Here is a 20,453-nt window from a genome sequence, read left to right as displayed (position 1 = left end):
CAGAATCGTTACTGAGGGACACAGAATCGTTACTCAGGGACACAAAATTGTTACTCAGGGACACAGAATTGTTACTCAGGGACACAGAATTGTTACTGAGGGACACAGAATTGTTACTCAGGGACACAGAATCGTTACTCAGGGACACAGAATTGTTACTCAGGGACACAGAATCGTTACTCAGGGACACAGAATTGTTACTCAGGGACACAGAATCGTTACTGAGGGACACAGAATCGATACTGAGGGACACAGAATTGTTACTCAGGGACACAGAATCGTTACTCAGGGACACAGAATCGTTACTGAGGGACACAGAATCGTTACTCAGGGACACAGAATCGTTACTCAGGGACACAGAATCGTTACTCAGGGACACAGAATCGTTACTGAGGGACACAGAATCGTTACTGAGGGACACAGAATCGTTACTGAGGGACACAGAATTGTTACTCAGGGACACAGAATCATTACTCAGGGACACAGAATCGTTACTGAGGGACACAGAATCGTTACTGAGGGACAAAGAATTGTTACTCAGGGACACAGAATTGTTACTCATGGACACAGAATCGTTACTGAGGGACACAGAATCGTCACTGAGGGACACAGAATCGTTACTCAGGGACAGACAGAATCGTTACTCAGGGACACAGAATCGTTACTCAGGGACACAGAATCGTTACTGAGGGACACAGAATCGTTACTCAGGGACACAGAATTGTTACTCAGGGACACAGAATCGTTACTCAGGGACACAGAATCGTTACTGAGGGACACAGAATCGTTACTCAGGGACACAGAATTGTTACTCAGGGACACAGAATTGTTACTCAGGGACACAGAATCGTTACTCAGGGACAGACACAGAATTGTTACTCAGGGACACAGAATTGTTACTCAGAGACACAGAATCGTTACTCAGGGACACAGAATTGTTACTCAGGGACACAGAATCGTTACTCAGGGACACAGAATTGTTACTCAGGGACACAGAATTGTTACTGAGGGACACAGAATCGTTACTCAGGGACACAGAATTGTTACTCAGGGACACAGAATTGTTACTGAGGGACACAGAATCGTTACTCAGGGACACAGAATCGTTACTCAGGGACACAGAATTGTTACTCAGGGACACAGAATCGTTACTGAGGGACACATAATCGTTACTCAGGGACACAGAATCGTTACTCAGGGACACAGAATCGTTACTGAGGGACACAGAATCGTTACTGAGGGACACAGAATTGTTACTCAGGGACACAGAATTGTTACTCAGGGACACAGAATCGTTACTCAGGGACACAGAATCGTTACTGAGGGACACATAATCGTTACTCAGGGACACAGAATCGTTACTCAGGGACACAGAATCGTTACTCAGGGACACAGAATCGTTACTGAGGGACACAGAATCGTTACTGAGGGACACAGAATCGTTACTCAGGGACACAGAATTGTTACTCAGGGACACAGAATCGTTACTCAGGGACACAGAATCGTTACTCAGGGACACAGAATTGTTACTCAGGGACACAGAATCGTTACTCAGGGACACAGAATCGTTGAATTAAAGAGTATGTCAGACAACATGCAGAGGAGTGGCAGAGGAGGCAATGTTTCAGGAGCGAGCAGACGTGGCAGCAGAGGAAGGGGTCGAGGCAGCACTAGTCGCAGCCAGAGGCCAGTGCTCCCGGTGTCATCCAGCGGTCGTGTCTCCACCGACAACCCTGCCGTCATCGATTGGTTGGCTCGGTCGTCTTCCTCTTCCCAGGTCACCTCTGACACCTACAGCCAACGGTCGGTGTGTACGTCAGACACAACCGTTAGTTGGCATGGCCCGGGAGCAAGCCCACTGAAATCACGTGTCCTCTACCTGCCCCTGTCCTTTGGTGTTCCCTCACCAAGCAAAGTATCGCATGCTGTGGGCTCAGCCCCACTGTACAGTGAGGAAGAGCTAACAGAGGGCGGTCAGGAACGGGGGGAGACATCCGCCTCTTCAGCAGCCAGGCGAAGTACTGGCGAGGAGAGTGGCTCGGTAGCCGGTCTAGAGACAGGTCTGTCTCCTGACCCACACGCAGCCGAGGGGGCTAGTAGTGAGGCGGAGACCCTAATTGATGATGATGAGGCTGATCGCACTTGGCAGCCTTGTCGTCATCAGGCTATTGCTTCCGCATCATCAGGAGAAGAGGGTGCCAGCTTGGCAGCGAGCAAAACAGTCGGTGGGTTGCCCAGGAGGCAGCAGGGTCGCAGCAGTGTCAGTGGAGGCAAACGGCCACGGAGTAGAGCACCAGCTCCACTGCAGCCTACCACCATGGCCAGTAGTGGTGCCGGTGTGCACGGAGGAAGTAGCAGTCAGCCAGTGAGGAGTAGCGGGGGCAAAGTTTCCTACTCGGCGGTGTGGCAATTTTTCGTCAAGCCGCCCGAGGAAGTAAACGTAGCCGTATGTCGACTATGTGGCCAGAAAGTCAAGCGTGGCCAGGGGGCCCATGTTGGGACTACAGCGTTGCGTCAGCATATGCAGCGTCACCATTCGGTGGCCTGGGAAAACCGTGATAAAGATACGGCGGTTCTGCCTGCCCCAGCCCCCGCTCCATCACCTGCTCCGTTACTTGCTCCGTCACCCGACGTCAATCGCCCTCTATCAGCCAGTCAAGGCTCCAACACCTCTGCTGAGGGGAGTTGTCGCTCGTTGGCATCTTCCGCTCGTTCAGATGCTCCTTCTCCTGCTACTCCTCTTCACGGATTCCGTCAGCAGTCTTTCTTGGAATCCGTTTCCAAGAGACAACAGTTTGCGAGCACGCACCCGACGGTGCAGAAGCTGAACGTCCTCCTGTCCAAGTTGCTGGTGCTGCAGTCCCTCCCTTTCCAAGTGGTGGACTCAGCACCTTTCCGAGAAATGATGGCTTGTGCCGCGCCGCGGTGGAGAGTGCCAAGCTGGCATTTCTTCGCCAAAAAGGCAGTGCCAGCCCTGCATTCACATGTAGAAGAGATGGTGGGCCAGTCTTTGAGCATGTCGGTCTCTGCCAAAGTGCACGGCAGCGCCGACGTGTGGAGCTGTAACTACGGTCAGGGACAGTACATGTCATTTACGGCCCACTGGGTGAACGTGGTGCCGGCACAGCCGCACCAGCAACTTGGACAGGTCACGCCGCTTTTGCCTCCACGTTTGCACATCCTTGGTCCAGCAAAGATGTCCGTCTCTACCACCTCTTCTTCCGCCGTGTCCTCAGCCGCCACCCCCGTGCCAAGTCCCATTACCCGACCGGCATATCACATATGCAGGGCGCAACGGTGTCACGCTGTGCTGCACCTGGTATGCCTTGGCGAACGTAGTCACACAGGGGAGGAACTTCTGAGTGTAATGAACAGAGAAATCGACAGATGGCTGTCTCCGCGCAAACTGAAAATCGGAACCATGTTGACCAACAACGGAAAGAACATGGTGTCTGCTCTGCGTCAAGGAAGGTTGTGCCATGCGCCATGCATGGCTCACGTGTTCCATCTGGTTGTCAAGCGGTTCCTAAAATCCACCATCCCACTGCAAGACATCCTTAAAATGTCACGTAAACTTTGCATGCATTTCAGCCATTCCTACACCGCAAAGCACACCCTCCTTGAGCTGCAGCGGCAGAACGGAATTCCACAGCATCGCCTGATCTGCGACGTTGCAACAAGGTGGAATTCAACCCTACATATGTTAGACCGCCTTTACGAACAGCGAAAGGCCATCACCGATTTCCTGATGTTACAAGCGGATAAAGGTACTCCCCTGTGTAACTTAGATGTCAGCCATTGGCAGCTCATGCGTGACACCTGCCGCTTGCTCAGGCCCTTTGAGGAGGCCACGCTATTCGTGAGTCGGCAGGACTATGGGATGAACGACGTCATTCCTCTGTTGCACGTCCTGGAACAAATGCTGTTAACAATGGCTGGTCAGGGTGCGGTAGACGTGGCGCACAGATCTCAACGCCACATGACCCCTGTGGGGGCAGGACAGGAAGAAGAGGAGGAGGTAGAGGAGGACATTGGTGCTCAGGAATTATTGAGTGAAATGGGTGGTTTTTCCACTCAGCGGACAGGAGTGGAGGAGCAGGAGCATCTGGTAGAGGAGGAGGAGGAGACAGAGGACCCAGACGCACCGTGGCAGTATGCTGTGGAGATGGAGGCAGGGAGTCCCTCGCATTCCTTGGCACAAATGGCCCATAGCATGCTCGGTTGCTTGCGTAGCGACAGCCGAATAATAACCATCAGACAGAGGGATGACTTTTGGCTGTCCACCTTGTTGGACCCTCGCTACCGTTCAAAAATGGTGGCCTTTTTCACACCTGCTGAGAGGGAGGCCAAAATAAATTACTATAAAAACCACCTATGTAGTCAGTTGGTCTCTGCCTTTCTGCGCCAACGTCCATCCTCAGACACTGTGGGCCCTGTGCGCTCGCGTTCCGCTGCCATGGCAGCAGGGGAGGGGTGGGGTGGTAGGAGCAGTGGCAGCTCCACCAGCAGCGGCTGCCTCAGTCTGCAGTCGATGATGAGTAGCTTTCTTCACCAGCGCAGTGAGGAAACTACTAACCAGCCGCAGCAGCAGCAGCATCAGGTGGACCTGGAGCAGGAGCTCAAACAACAGGCTTGGGCCTACTTGGACAGCACCCTGCCAACCGAGGTAGACAATCCCCTTGACTACTGGGCAACAAAACTTGACCTTTGGCCCCAACTAGCTGAATTTGCCCTTGAAAGGCTGTCATGCCCGGCCAGTAGCGTGGCATCGGAGCGCGTGTTTAGTGCGGCAGGAGGTATTGTAACTCCGCGGAGGACACGACTGTCCACCCAAAGTGTGGAGAGACTCACGTTTGTGAAAATGAATCAGGCGTGGATTAGTCTGGATTTCAAACCACCAGTTCCTGACACAACTGACTAAATCCGCCATGAATCATGCCCCAAACATGTTATTATTTTTAACATAGGCCTCTGTATGGCCTTCAATTTAAGCTGCTTACGCTTCGCCACTCTGCCATGGGCCCCTGTACCGCCTCCTCTTGCTGCTGCCAGGTCCAGAGTGTGTCATGGGTCCCTGTACGGCCTCCCATTGCTGCTGTCTCCATCGCCACACTCTGCCATGTGCCACTTTCAGGTCTCCTCACACTGCTGGTGGGTTCCATTTTGTCATAGGGTGCTGTATGGCCTCCCATTGCTGCTGCCAGGCCCGTAATCTGCCATGGGCCCCCGTACCGACTCCTCATGCTGCTGCCAGGCCCGTAATCTGTCATGGGCCCCTGTACCACCTCCTCATGCTGCTGCCAGGTCCAGAGTGTGTCATGGGTCCCTGTACGGCCTCCCATTGCTGCTGTCTCCATCGCCACACTCTGCCATGTGCCACTTTCAGGTCTCCTCACACTGCTGGTGGGTTCCATTTTGTCATAGGGTGCTGTATGGCCTCCCATTGCTGCTGCCAGGCCCGTAATCTGCCATGGGCCCCCGTACCGACTCCTCATGCTGCTGCCAGGCCCGTAATCTGTCATGGGCCCCTGTACCACCTCCTCATGCTGCTGCCAGGTCCAGAGTGTGTCATGGGTCCCTGTACGGCCTCCCATTGCTGCTGTCTCCATCGCCACACTCTGCCATGTGCCACTTTCAGGTCTCCTCACACTGCTGGTGGGTTCCATTTTGTCATAGGGTGCTGTATGGCCTCCCATTGCTGCTGCCAGGCCCGTAATCTGCCATGGGCCCCCGTACCGAGTCCTCATGCTGCTGCCAGGCCCGTAATCTGTCATGGGCCCCTGTACCGCCTCCTCATGCTGCTGCCAGGTCCAGAGTGTGTCATGGGTCCCTGTACGGCCTCCCAGGCCCGTAATCTGTCATCTGTAATCTCCTCATCGCCACACTCTGCCATGTGCCACTTTCAGGTCTCCTCACACTGCTGGTGGGTTCCATTTTGTCAAAGGTCCCTGTACGGCCTCCCATTGTTGCTGTCTCCATCGCCACACTCTGCCATGTGCCACTTTCAGGTCTCCTCACACTGCTGGTGGGTTCCATTTTGTCATAGGGTGCTGTATGGCCTCCCATTGCTGCTGCCAGGCCTGTAATCTGCCATGGGCCCCCGTACCGACTCCTCATGCTGCTGCCAGGCCCGTAATCTGCCATGGGCCCCTGTACCGCCTCCTCATGCTGCTGCCAGGTCCAGAGTGTGTCATGGGTCCCTGTACGGCCTCCCATTGCTGCTGTCTCCATCGCCACACTCTGCCATGTGCCACTTTCAGGTCTCCTCACACTGCTGGTGGGTTCCATTTTGTCATAGGGTGCTGTATGGCCTCCCATTGCTGCTGCCAGGCCCGTAATCTGCCATGGGCCCCCGTACCGACTCCTCATGCTGCTGCCAGGCCCGTAATCTGTCATGGGCCCCTGTACCGCCTCCTCATGCTGCTGCCAGGCCCGTAATCTGTCATGGGCCCCTGTACCGCCTCCTCATGCTGCTGCCAGGTCCAGAGTGTGTCATGGGTCCCTGTACGGCCTCCCATTGCTGCTGTCTCCATCGCCACACTCTGCCATGTGCCACTTTCAGGTCTCCTCATGCTGCTGCCAGGCCCGTAATCTGTCATGGGCCCCTGTACCGCCTCCTCATGCTGCTGCCAGGTCCAGAGTGTGTCATGGGTCCCTGTACGGCCTCCCAGGCCCGTAATCTGTCATCTGTAATCTCCTCATCGCCACACTCTGCCATGTGCCACTTTCAGGTCTCCTCACACTGCTGGTGGGTTCCATTTTGTCAAAGGTCCCTGTACGGCCTCCCATTGCTGCTGTCTCCATCGCCACACTCTGCCATGTGCCACTTTCAGGTCTCCTCACACTGCTGGTGGGTTCCATTTTGTCATAGGGTGCTGTATGGCCTCCCATTGCTGCTGCCAGGCCCGTAATCTGCCATGGGCCCCCGTACCGACTCCTCATGCTGCTTCCAGGCCCGTAATCTGCCATGGGCTACTGTACCGCCTCCTCATGCTGCTGCCAGGTCCAGAGTGTGTCATGGGTCCCTGTACGGCCTCCCATTGCTGCTGTCTCCATCGCCACACTCTGCCATGTGCCACTTTCAGGTCTCCTCACACTGCTGGTGGGTTCCATTTTGTCATAGGGTGCTGTATGGCCTCCCATTGCTGCTGCCAGGCCCGTAATCTGCCATGGGCCCCCGTACCGACTCCTCATGCTGCTGCCAGGCCCGTAATCTGCCATGGGCCCCTGTACCGCCTCCTCATGCTGCTGCCAGGTCCAGAGTGTGTCATGGGTCCCTGTACGGCCTCCCATTGCTGCTGTCTCCATCGCCACACTCTGCCATGTGCCACTTTCAGGTCTCCTCACACTGCTGGTGGGTTCCATTTTGTCATAGGGTGCTGTATGGCCTCCCATTGCTGCTGCCAGGCCCGTAATCTGCCTTGGGCCCCCGTACCGACTCCTCATGCTGCTGCCAGGCCCGTAATCTGTCATGAGCCCCTGTACCGCCTCCTCATGCTGCTGCCAGGCCCGTAATCTGTCATGGGCCCCTGTACCGCCTCCTCATGCTGCTGCCAGGTCCAGAGTGTGTCATAGGTCCCTGTACGGCCTCCCATTGCTGCTGTCTCCATCGCCACACTCTGCCATGTGCCACTTTCAGGTCTCCTCATGCTGCTGCCAGGCCCGCAATCTGTCATGGGCCCCTGTACCGCCTCCTCATGCTGCTGCCAGGTCCAGAGTGTGTCATGGGTCCCTGTACGGCCTCCCAGGCCCGTAATCTGTCATCTGTAATCTCCTCATCGCCACACTCTGCCATGTGCCACTTTCAGGTCTCCTCACACTGCTGGTGGGTTCCATTTTGTCAAAGGTCCCTGTACGGCCTCCCATTGCTGCTGTCTCCATCGCCACACTCTGCCATGTGCCACTTTCAGGTCTCCTCACACTGCTGGTGGGTTCCATTTTGTCATAGGGTGCTGTATGGCCTCCCATTGCTGCTGCCAGGCCCGTAATCTGCCATGGGCCCCCGTACCGACTCCTCATGCTGCTTCCAGGCCCGTAATCTGCCATGGGCTACTGTACCGCCTCCTCATGCTGCTGCCAGGTCCAGAGTGTGTCATGGGTCCCTGTACGGCCTCCCATTGCTGCTGTCTTCATCGCCACACTCTGCCATGTGCCACTTTCAGGTCTCCTCACACTGCTGGTGGGTTCCATTTTGTCATAGGGTGCTGTATGGCCTCCCATTGCTGCTGCCAGGCCCGTAATCTGCCATGGGCCCCCGTACCGACTCCTCATGCTGCTGCCAGGCCCGTAATCTGCCATGGGCCCCTGTACCGCCTCATCATGCTGCTGCCAGGTCCAGAGTGTGTCATGGGTCCCTGTACGGCCTCCCATTGCTGCTGTCTCCATCGCCACACTCTGCCATGTGCCACTTTCAGGTCTCCTCACACTGCTGGTGGGTTACATTTTGTCATAGGGTGCTGTATGGCCTCCCATTGCTGCTGCCTCCACTGCCACACTGTGGCTCCACACTCTGGTTTTGGCCCCGTGACTGCCCAAATGAGTGAAGTGTGCGGTGATTCTAAGATCGACGGCACTCATCTGCATGTCATACTGACTGACAGTATTATTTCTCTTCCCCAGCAGACTCCAAGGGCATTTAAATTAAAGGTACAGTGTTCTGCACTAATATAAAGGCTCTCTGAAGCCTAGAAACACCCTTTTTATAAGTTAAATTCGCAGCGAATATATTCGACTCAAATCGAATTTATTCCGCGAATTCGCCGAATCAGCCGAATCGAATTTTTGAATAATTCGCTCATCTCTAATAATAATATATCACAATGAAGTTTTCCTCATACATACATCTCATACAATCCGGGATCTCTGATGTGAAAGGAGACTCTGCATATCACAATATTTATACATCAGCTATCATATGATCCTACAATGGGCTCTGATCTGTGGAGCCGTTCAGAGTGGACCCAGAATCCAGGAGATCCCTTTCTCATCTGGGATTCCGTATGACTCGCTTACCATGTTTACTTCTGTAGTAATCCAGGAAATCCTTCATATCAGACAGATCCGGCAGAGGGGTCTCTGCAGAGTATGGGTGATAGAGAACAATGACTTTATCAACGAAAGATTCCAAGATTTCTTTGAGATAAGATCCATAGCACATGACCCCACACTGCAAGGATGAAGTTTCTGATAGAAGCGATAATATCTGTGACACATCGGTTTTGGGGTCCTTTGTGAAGACAATCAGCCTCTTTCTGCTCTCCTCCCCACTCGTCATATCACTGAAACAACACAGAGGAGGAGAAGAAGTGAGAAGATCGATGTGATTTGTTATATACAGTATACATATAAAAGTGATATAAAGAAATGCTGTATACAGATCCTGGGTGACATTCAGGACGGACCTCTCTCTGTAACCATCATGATGTCTATTTATGGGACTGAGGACCGCCAGTCCTGAATGTGCCATAGGAGCGCTCATGGGCCACTGCCTAGGGCAGCAGGTTAGAGGGGTAAGTCCAGGACATGACAAGTTGTGATGTGTTCTCTTATTACATTTCTTCCCTCTTCTGTTCTCCGGACATTTGTGGCTAAATTCAGCAAGATAATCACTCATGGAAGGCAGTAGAGGGGATATTAGGATGAGTCACAAGACTCATTACAGTTCAAGTAACATGAAAAAGTGTCTCTGCAAATATATATGAGCACATTGCCATTAGCCTCATATCCCAACTATCCCAATCCATTGTGCTCTAATGGTCTGTCTGTGTCTCCTTGGGCTGATGTGATGTAATTCTGACCACACACTAACCCCTCAATAATTACACAGACTTAAATTTGCCTAACCTAACTGTACACTAGAGGGTGCTACACTCTGTCACAAGTTGTACATGTTTATCTGCGTCTTCTAGTCTCTACAGCCATTCAAAGTGCTGAAATTTAAAGATTCTTCTGAAGCTCAGAATAAAGGGGCAGAGAGTTGAAATTCCACTCTGCAGAGCTCAGTGAGGAGAGCTTTGAGAGCTCATTGGAGGAAAGGGACACACCCCCCTCAACACAGCACACAGGAAAAGAGCTGTGGCTGTCAATCACAAGCTGTGTTCTGGACCTCCCTACTCTGTCACCATTTTTCTATTGGTGTCAGGAAAACTTGTCGGAAGTGGTTCATGCTGATAGCAGAAAAACGATGACGCAGATAGAGATGACACTTAGTGCTCTTAATTGAGACAAGTAGACACTATAGAGGGATATGCTTTGTTTATATGTCATGTCCGAGGTTTACAACCATTTTAAGAAAGGATTCTTCGTAGTAGCAGTTACCCTTCTCCAGAGAGGTCTCTAGAGCAGAAAATGTAGACATACATCTTCAGGGAGATCCACTATTGGAAACAGCCCGGAGCCAGCAATCTGGAACAGTCCCTCGAAGAAGAGGTAAAGCAGCGTTAGTCTCTCCAGGTTCTCTCACTCTGAGGCCTCTTCTCACTGTGTCCCTGTGTACATAGACACCACCTTCCAGTATCAGACAGAACCTGCCCCATGAGTCTACAGGCCAGATCCTCGACAGACGTTCTCTTGACTGTTCTCCACACTTTAGCAGTAGGCCCCCCAGTTCTCCCTGAGCTGGGACCTCGATGAACCTCCTGCAGGCCTCAGCAGCTAGCCCAGGAGGGCAGACAGTCCCTCCAGCCTGGGTCTCTCTCCACCAGGGCAAAGGAACCTGCTGTTCTAAAAGGAACCTGCTGTTCTAGGCTCCAGACTATTTATGCTCACATCAGCCTCCTACTGGTTACTCTCGCGACTAGATATTGGCTGAAGGAATATTCAGCCCAGGGTGTGCCTCTGTTTTTCAGGACCATTGTCTGTAAACCCTATAGATGTTGTGCCTGAAAATCCCAGGAGATCAGCAGTTTTTAAACACTCAGACCAGCCCGTCTGGCACCAACAACCATGCCATGTTCAAAGTCGCTTAAATCCCCTTTCTTCCCCATTCTGATGCAGAACTTCAGCAAGTCGTCTTCACCATATCTAGATGCCTAAATGCATTGAGTTGCTGCTACTTGATTGGCTGATTAGCAATTTGTGTTTATCAAACAATTGAACCAATGAGTGTATATCTAAACTCCAAAACAGAAATGTCATATATTGCAGATTACCTGCCCTTGGATGTGGTGTCTGCATTAGTTTTCTTTCTCCTTTATTATCACCTGGTGATCCTGCCAGTAACACACTTCCTGCCCTAGGGTGACAACACTCACTGTACTGTAATAGAATAACAGAAACTGGACAGGACTACAAAGCACCTTCACCTCTCTTTGTTTTCAAAATGTAGAAGTAGGTGTTCTATTGTCCTCAGAAACAGCTGGAAACAATGTAACTGATAACAGACAACACAGGATTTTTGGCAGAACACTTTTAATTGTAAATTTAAAGTCCAACTTGAGGCAAAACATGAACCTTTCCCATCCCCCTAAAACTAAATGGTATGAAAGAAAAAAAGTTAAATGGCCTAAAGGCATGGTCATGTGACCACCCAGTGCTGAGTCTTCACTCCTCTCCTATTTACAGGAGGCAGGGCCCTTATTCTGGTGTCCAGGTCAATGTCTGTGTACATGGACAGCGGGGTTCTCTCAGGATCCAGAAGAGGAGTGATGTCAGTGGGGACTGTCAGGGACCGGTCAGTATGGGCATATATACAGCACTGGATTAGCGTTCCACATATGAAGAAATGGTTTTGGCGAGGGACCCCAATAGTGGACTTTGGTGAGTATACATTCCTTCACAAGGTGAGAAAAACTACATACAGGTTAGAGGGGGGTGGGGGAGGGGTTCATTCTTTGCCCGGAGTTGGGCTGAAACAAAAAAGAAAAACTTGTTGGTTATGTGTTATAGAAGACACTGGTAGTGATAGCAGAATTCAGACTTTACTTGTGTGGCTTAAGTTACAAACATACAGAGCACATTTCACAGCAGACAGATTACAGACTCATTACTTCCTGAAGAGATGATAGAGAAGAACAGGAAGAACCAGCAAGTATTACATATATACAACTAGTAACCTTTAGTGTATAGTGCCATCTACTGGTCAAGTGATATTAACACACAATACTGTATATAGTACATTATAGTACATGCTGTTGCATTCCCAACACCCCTTCTCAATGGCATGTGCATAATTATATGACATTTAGTCTCTTTTGTAGAAAACAATGACGTTCTCTTGTTGTTGGATAATCTGGTTCCATTGGTGTTTTCACTTCCTTTGCATCTTGCATGTGAAACTGTTCTAACATTTCTGTAATTTTCTGACTTTGGTTAAGAAGATAGCTTCCATCCTCTTCCCGCTCTATTTGAATTCCTAGGTAGTGAGTAATGTTCCCCAACTCTTTAATTTCAAAATTTTGTTTCAGTTTGTGAACTATTTGGTCATAGTCCCCTTCTTGTTCAAAACACGTCAAGATGTCATCGACGTATATTAGGATGTATGTCCATTTGTTCTCTTGATTCTTTGAATACAGACATGGATCTGCTTTATTTTTTGAGAACCCTTCCTTTCTGAGTATTTCATTCACTTTTTCATTCCATGCTCTCATTGGCTCGTTGATTGTAAGTTCCACTTCTTGTTCTGGCTCTTGTCCTGCTTCGCATGGGTCAGTGTCTCTTGCCGATTCAGCGTGTAAATCCTCTCCACATTTTTCAAGAATTGTATTATCTGGTGCTTCACTTTCATCAAAATAAACACTGCGGCTTACTGTGACCTTGTTGGTCTTTGGACAAAGGATTCTATATCCCTTACTCTGCTCACTGTAGCCCACCAGAATGCCTTCTATGGCTTTGTTCTCCAACTTGGAGCATTTCTGACTTGGAATGTGGGCATATGCTTTACAGCCAAACACTCTGATGTGTCCTACGTTAGGTTTTGATCCATTCCACAGTTCATATGGTGTACTCTCAATAGCTTTTGATGGGAGCCTGTTTTGTAGGTATGTTGCAGTCATTATTGCTTCTCCCCAGTATTTGTTAGGTAAGGCAGCGTCCAAAATCATACATCTGGTCATTTCTACAAGAGTGCGATTCTTTCTTTCCGCTACACCGTTTTGCTCAGGAGTGTATGGTACAGTTGTTTGGTGTATAATACCTTGTTTCTTTAGGTATGATTCCATCTCTTTATTCATATATTCCCCTCCATTGTCAGTGCGTATTATTCCAGGTTTCCTTTGAAACTTGTTGCTTGTCATAGCTACAAACTCTTGAAGTTTTTCTAATGTCTCACTTTTGTGCTTCATTAGATACGTTATTGTGTACCTGGAATAATCGTCGATGAAAGTCAGTAAATATCTGTTCCCGCCAGGTGTGATGGTTTTCATTGGTCCGCACACATCACTGTATATCAGTTCCATGGGTTTAATGGTTTTACTCTGACTGGTCTGTGGAAGAGAGGTTCGGGTGGCCTTTGCTTTGATGCAACACGTGCACTTGCTGAGTGTGTGGCAAGGCAATATTTTCATGTCTTCTGATAGACCTCTCTTTGCAAAGTCCTTTATAGCTTCTGGGTTTCGATGCCCCAATCTTCTATGCCACAGGTGGATGCACTTGTCATGTGGGTTATGAGTTGCCGCATTAGCCTTCTCACTTTCAGTGACGAGTTTGTACAGATGTTCATTTAATCTTCCTCTTGCTAGAATTTGCTTTCCATTTTGAATTGTGCATTCATTACCTCTGAACTGGACAGTGAGTCCATTGCTTGCAAGGGTTTTAACTGATAGGAGGCTTCCTTCTAGGCTTGGAACATATAGAACATTCTTTACAAGGATGCTCTGCTTGCCCCCTGATGGCGTTTTGCAGTTAAGAAATCCCTGACCTTTACCTTCTGCTGTAATACTTTTCCCATTTGCTAGGAAGACTTTATCTTTTACACTAAAATCAATTTCTGTGAAGAATGTCTCGTCGCTTGTCATGTGACTTGTTGCCCCTGAATCAATGTACCATCCATGTGAGGTACTATTCTGAGTCACTTTAAAAGTACCACTCCATGATGCACTTTCATTTTCTTTCATGACCGCTTTAGCTCTTTCTCTTGTGGGTAGCTCCCGCTTTCGCTGCTCAGCTTTCCAGATTGAACAGTTCTTTATCAGGTGACCGGCCTTTTTGCAGCGAAAACATACCCTGGTTTCTGTACTTTGTCTTATGCCTTCATGCACCTTCAGAGCTGCCTCTGGTCTCTCGTTCTCTTTACTATGCAAATTTTCCTTTCTTCTGCTGTATTCATCAATTAATTTTCCCTTAACATATTCTAGTGTCCGTTCAGTTTCCGGTCTAGTTTCTAGAGCATTTATAAGGGCACTGTATGATTCTGGAAGGCTGCACAGAAGTATTGACACAACATGGTTGCTTTTTAATTCTTCACCTATTGCACCCAGCTGGTCTACAATTTCTAGCATAGCATTTACATGTTCACCCATTTCCTGCCCTTTTTCCAGCCTCATCTTATACAGTTTGCGTAGCAGATATAGTTGACTGTTTAGGTTTGCACATTCATGCAGTGTTTGTAATGCAGTCCACATACCTTTAGCTGTGCTTTCTTTCCTTATATGAATGAGCTGATCATCCTCCACTAACAGGCTTATGACTGCTTTTGCTTGCCTGTTTTTTCTGTCCCATTCTTCCGGGTTGTCATTGGGTCTGTGTGTATCTAGTACCTGCCACAAGTCATCTTTGGATAACAGCATTTCAAGCTTAAACTTCCATAGCTGGTAGTTGGTGTTGTTGAGCTTTGCTATTGTACACTTCATATCTGAAGCACTGGCCATCTTTCAGTGAATTGGATTGTAAATGCAGCACTTACTTACTTGTAGTTTTCCTTTTTCCAGTGTCTGGAGCTGGGCCCATAACCTGTTGGTTATGTGTTAGAGAAGACACTGGTAGTGATAGCAGAATTCAGGCTTTACTTGTGTGGCTTAAGTTACAAACATACAGAGCACATTTCTCAGCAGACAGATTACTTCCTGAAGAGATGATAGAGAAGAACAGGAAGAACCAGCAAGTATTACATATATACAACTAGTAACCTTTAGTGTACAGTGCCATCTACTGGTCAAGTGATATTAACACACAATACTGTATATAGTACATTATAGTACATGCTGTTGCATTCCCAACAAAATTCACTTTAAAATGGAGGGAGGGAGGGAGGAAGGATCGATGGATCATGCTGTCTCAAAGGGAGAACACAAAACAAACTAAGAGCCCTTCCTTTACATGAAACAAATGCACTCTTGATGAATCCCACAGCTACACATACCTCCATCCTACACATACCTCCGCTTAGAAATTAACCAGCCAGCCAGCCATAGAGGTTCTGAAAGACAAGGCATGCAGAGCCTTCTACACCATCTGGAGACAGCTGGACCACCTAACACCTTCTCCCCATCTACAAAACAGCAGTTCTAGCAGTTCTAACTCATACCACCATAAGGCCCTACTGACCAATAAGGACCAGTCAAAGCCATGTGGCCTGCAACAACTCATCAGCGCCTTGTGTATCCCAAACGCCCAACAATCTGGCAAGACAAAATCTCAAATAAAAAACATAATGAATGATTCCCAAGAAAAATATGTTGAGAAATAGAGAACTGAAACAGCTGAAGGTGCTACAAGACCCCAAAGACAGACAGACCCTGAGCCGGTACAGACTGAGTGCCCACAGCCTGGAAATCAAATCAGGATTGCACAGACAGACCTATACACCCAGGGAGAGTAGACTGTGCCAGCAATGTGACCAGGGGGTCCTGGAGGATGAGGACCATTTCCTGATACTGTGCCACAAGTACTCATCAGTGAGGGACACTCACTTCCAGAGACTCTCTGCTCTCATCCCGGACTTCACATCTATAGAAGAGAGGAGGAAACTCTAAATTCTACTTAGAGAAGAGGAGCCAATGGTGAAAATAGAGGGACATGAAACACTGAGGACTTAAAAATCCTTTACATGGACTCTTCCCCTATATCCCCCATTATATTACCCCTTATCCCCTCCCCTTTTCCCATACAAACTGCTTTGGCAATGCTAAAATGTTATTTGGTCCTGCCAATAAAGCTGATTTAAATCTGAATTTGAGAGAGAGGGGTAGAGAGAGAGAAGAGGAGGAGAGATGGAGAGAAAGCGAGAAGGAGAGGGAGAGGGGGGAGAGAGAGAGAACGAGAGAGTGAGCAAGAGAGAGAGAGAGGGAGAGATAGGGGGTTAGAAAGGGGGTGGAGAGAGGGGGGTAGAAAGAGAGGCAGGGGAGAGGGAGAGAGAGAGAGATGGGGGGAGGGAGAGAGAGGGAGGAGAGAGAGACGAAGAGAGGAGAGGGGGGTAGAGAGAGAGAAAGATGGAGGGGGGGGGGAAACATAGAAGGAGAAGGAAAGAGAGAAGGAGGTGGGAAGAGAGAGAGAGGGGGGTGAAGTAGACGGGGAGAGAGAGAGAAGGATGGGGGGAGAGAGGGAGAGGAGAGAGAAAGAGAGGGGAGAGGGAGGGAGAGATTGGGAGAGAGAGAGAGAGAGAGAGAGAGTGGGGGGTAGGGTGGTCTTAAAGTGGTTAATGTCCAGGAGGCAGAACCCTTCTCTATTATGTAATTGGCTCTTGATCGTGAGACCATCCTGCTGACTCCTGATCGAAAGTTGTGGCTGAGAGTCATTGGTAACTGATTGACCAGTGTGCTGGGATTGTGCTGTCAGCACACAAAGATGGCGGACACATGAAGGGTGAGCTCCGCCGACCCTCAGCCTTCACAGACCTCCTGCTGCAGCCACAGATTTGGGAGAGCCCTCCCCTAAGTCAGGATACCCACAGGCACCTTCATGGGTAAAAATCAAGCTTTGGAAGCTGCCCACACCGCCTCCTCTTCCTCCTCCTCTTCCATGCTGGATCACTTCTTTACTAGGCCTGCATCCCCAGCCTCGAAGAGTTGCGGCGGTCCGAGTGAGTGCTCCGCAGGATCCGCTGAAATTTAAGGGACAGACACAGATGCCCCTGCTGCTCTGCATCCCATCCCAGTTGTCCCCTCTCTGATGGTGGATATCCTGGAGGACAAACTGCAAGTATTCATACACAATATCTCTGCTGAAATTGGGAAACTGGCTCAGGAGCTTAGGGGGGAGATTACCCAGTTGATAGACTGCACAGACCACCTTGAGTAAAAGTTTGATGAAATGGTGCAATATGTCCATGTCCTGGAAGAGGATAATGTGAACCTGAAACACTCCGTGTCTCAATTACAGCTCCAGCAGGAAGACCTGGAAAAAAGGGAATGCCGCCAGAATATTCGTGTTCGTGGCATCTCTGAAATGGTCCCTGACTCCCAACTTCAGCTGTCTCTGTTTACCACACAGGCCCCCAAAGGTTCCAGATGTTGATTGGCGCATGAACCGGGCCCATACGTCATTAGACCCAAAACCTCCTGAGGGCACTAGGCTCAGAGATGTTATCATTCGTTTTCACTACTTTGACAGCAAAGAAGCCCTGGTCTCCCCTACTCGCAACAAGTCCTCCCTGGAATTCAAAGGACACAAGATTCAAATTTTCAGTGATTTATCCTCAATCACCTTGGCAAAAAGCCAGTCACCACTCATCTCTAGCAGCATTGTATAGCTTACCGGTGGGAATTTCTCTCCAAAGATAATGCCCAAGTCATACTCCTTGACCTGCATGAAGCGGACTCCTTCTTTAAACAGCTAGGACTCCCTCCCCTATCGGAAGAGACCTTTCTGCAACCTCCTACACCATCCAGGCCTTCTGCTACTCCACACAAGACCTGGACAGCCGCTAAACCTGGGAAGAAGAGATTTCCTCGTACTCCTCAAACGTCCCCGCCTTCCTGGTTCAGTGGGCCCTACCTCCTGACTCTTTTATGTATCACGTTCCCCACTCTTTTAATTGAGATTTTATATCCCCATGTGTGCATTAGCAATTTTCCTTGTTGATGTGTCCTGATTACAACTGCCATGTGAATTACTGAGGTAGGCACCTGCCGGTTAGGGTCAGTTGCCCCCTGGTGCGTCAGGCCTTTGGCCCTGACGACTCGGGATATCTCCAATATCCCGGGTACACATCTTTGATGATATCTTTGTTTCAATCCATAATCCCTATGGCCTCTGTTCTGAGTGATACATTTGTTTGTGATAGGCTTGTTGCCATGCTAATCACCTGGTTCTCTATTTCTGTTGTTTTCTGTTTTGCCTCATTGAAGATACTTTTTCTGTATACTCTGGTCACGCAGCTGCTACACTCATTACTGTTTCATGATGGCTTTAACCACTTCCTGTCCGGACACTTTTACCCCCTTCCTGTCCAGGCCAATTTTCAGCTTTCGGCGCTCTCACATTGTGAATGACAATTACTCAGGCATACAACACTGTATCTAAATGAAATTATTATCATTTTTTTCAAACAAATAGAGCTTTAATTTGGTGGTATTTAATCATCACTGGGGTTTTTATTTTTTGCTAGAAAAATGAAAAAAGACTGAAAATTTTGAAAAAAAACATGTTTTTCTTAGTATTTGATACTAAATTTTGCAAATAAATATACTTTCTTCATAAATTTAGGCCAAAATCCATTGTGCTACATTTTGTTGGTAGACATAACCCAAATCAGTGTGTATTATTTAGTCTTTGTGAAAGTTATAGAGTCCACAGACCACGGTATATATATTTGATATATTTGAAAATGTATCAATCCTGATGCACGGACTACCTATATAATTTCTTGGGGCCCTAAAATGCCAGGACAGTACAAATACCCCCCAAACGACCCCTTTTTGGAAAGTAGACAGTCTGAGGTATTTAATGAGAGGCATGGGGAGTTTTTTGAAGTTGTCATTTTTTGCCAATTTTTTAAGGAAATGATGAAAGTAAAAAAAATTCTTTTTTTTTTTCCCACAAAGTTGTCATTTAACAAGTTCTTTCTCTCACACGGCATAGGCATACTTGCAATTACACCCCAAAACACATTCTGCTACTCATCCTGAGTATGGCGATACCACATGTGTAAAACTTTTTCACAGCCTAACCACATAGAAGGGCCCCACATCCAATAAGCACCCTTAGGCGTTCTAGGGGCAAAAATTACACATCTAATTTCTTGACTGTCTATCACAGTTTTGGAGGTCCTGGAGCACCAGGACAATTGAATTACCCACAAAATGACCCCATTTTCGAAAGAAAACACCTCAAGGTATGTTTTAAGAGGCATGGGGAGTCCTCTGAAGACTTCATTTTTTGCCACATGTTTTTGGAAAATGTGAAAAGAAAATGAAAATGTATTTTTTTTAACGCAAAGTTGTCAATCTATGAGATATTTCTATTACACAGCATAGGCATACTTAAAATGATACCTCAAAACGCATTCTTTAACTCCTGCTGAATATGGCGATACCAAATGTGTGAGACTTTTTCACAGTCTGGCCACATAGAGGGGTTCCACATCCAATAAGCACCTGTTAGCGTTCTAAGGGCAAAAATTACACATCTAATTTCTTGACTACCTATTGCCGTTTTGGAGGTCCTGGAGCATCAGGGCAATGGAATTATCCACAAAATGACCCCATTTTGGAAAGCAAACACCCCAAGGTATGTTTTAAGAGGCATGCAGAGTCTTCTGAAGACTTCATTTTTTGCCACATGTTTTTGGAAAATGTGAAAAGAAAATGAAAATGTATTTTTTTCTACACAAAGTTGTCAATCTATGAGATATTTCTAATACACTGCATAGGCATACTTAAAATTACACCCCAAAACACATTCTCTAACTTTTCCTGAATATGGTGATACCAAATGTGTGAGACTTTTTTACAGTCTGGCCACATAGAGGGGTTCCACATCCAATAAGCACCTGTTAGCGTTCTAAGGGCAAAGATCGCACATCTAATTTCTTAACTACCTATTGCTGTTTTGGAGGTCCTGGAGCATCAGGACAATGGAATTATCCACAAAAAGACCCCATTTTGGAAAGCAAACACCCCAAGGTATGTTTTAAGCTCTCCGTCACTCTCATCTGTCATACTCAGAATTTGAAATGCCTCCTCGCTTGTATATGATCTTTTGGCCATATTTTTGACACTGATCAGGACCCACTGGTATGGCAGTGATCAGGATGGTATAAATATAATACAAACTCTAGATATCCCTACGAAAAGTATCACTCTCACCCTTGAAAGTGTAAACAAAATATAAATTATATCTTTTCGATACTCCCTCCACCACCCCCAACAGTGCAACAACATATATCAGCAAATGTCCACATATGAGTCCATATATAGTGCTTTTTCAATATATAGTGCTTTTTCAAACATTGGGGACTACTTCACTTTGCTGATTTTCAATCCAGGAACCTCAAATCAGGATACCTCAAAAAAATGTAAACTCAATATAGTGCATTATCATTACAACAGAAAAAAAGCACTCGTGAGAAACTAAAAGTG

The 20,453-nt window shown here is 48.2% G+C and overlaps 1 protein-coding gene across 1 annotated transcript in view; it reads right to left on the bottom strand.

Annotated features, from left to right (window-relative positions):
- LOC149440998 (uncharacterized) overlaps positions 1–9,274 on the bottom strand; it is a 69,612-nt gene extending 60,338 nt beyond the window's left edge. The window contains exon 1 of the mRNA XM_089657888.1: positions 9,013–9,274. Within this exon, the coding sequence (XP_089514014.1) occupies positions 9,013–9,274 (262 nt within the window). The remainder of the gene's footprint in view (positions 1–9,012) is intronic.
- Positions 9,275–20,453: the final 11,179 nt, after the last annotated feature.

The sequence above is a fragment of the Staurois parvus genome, unplaced genomic scaffold (assembly GCF_062004578.1).
Source record: "Staurois parvus isolate SC_StPar_1 unplaced genomic scaffold, SC_StPar_1.0 ptg001037l, whole genome shotgun sequence".
Classification (NCBI taxonomy): Eukaryota; Metazoa; Chordata; class Amphibia; order Anura; family Ranidae; genus Staurois; species Staurois parvus.
Note: the sequence above shows the minus strand (reverse complement) of the source record. Positions and strands in the feature narration are given on the sequence as shown.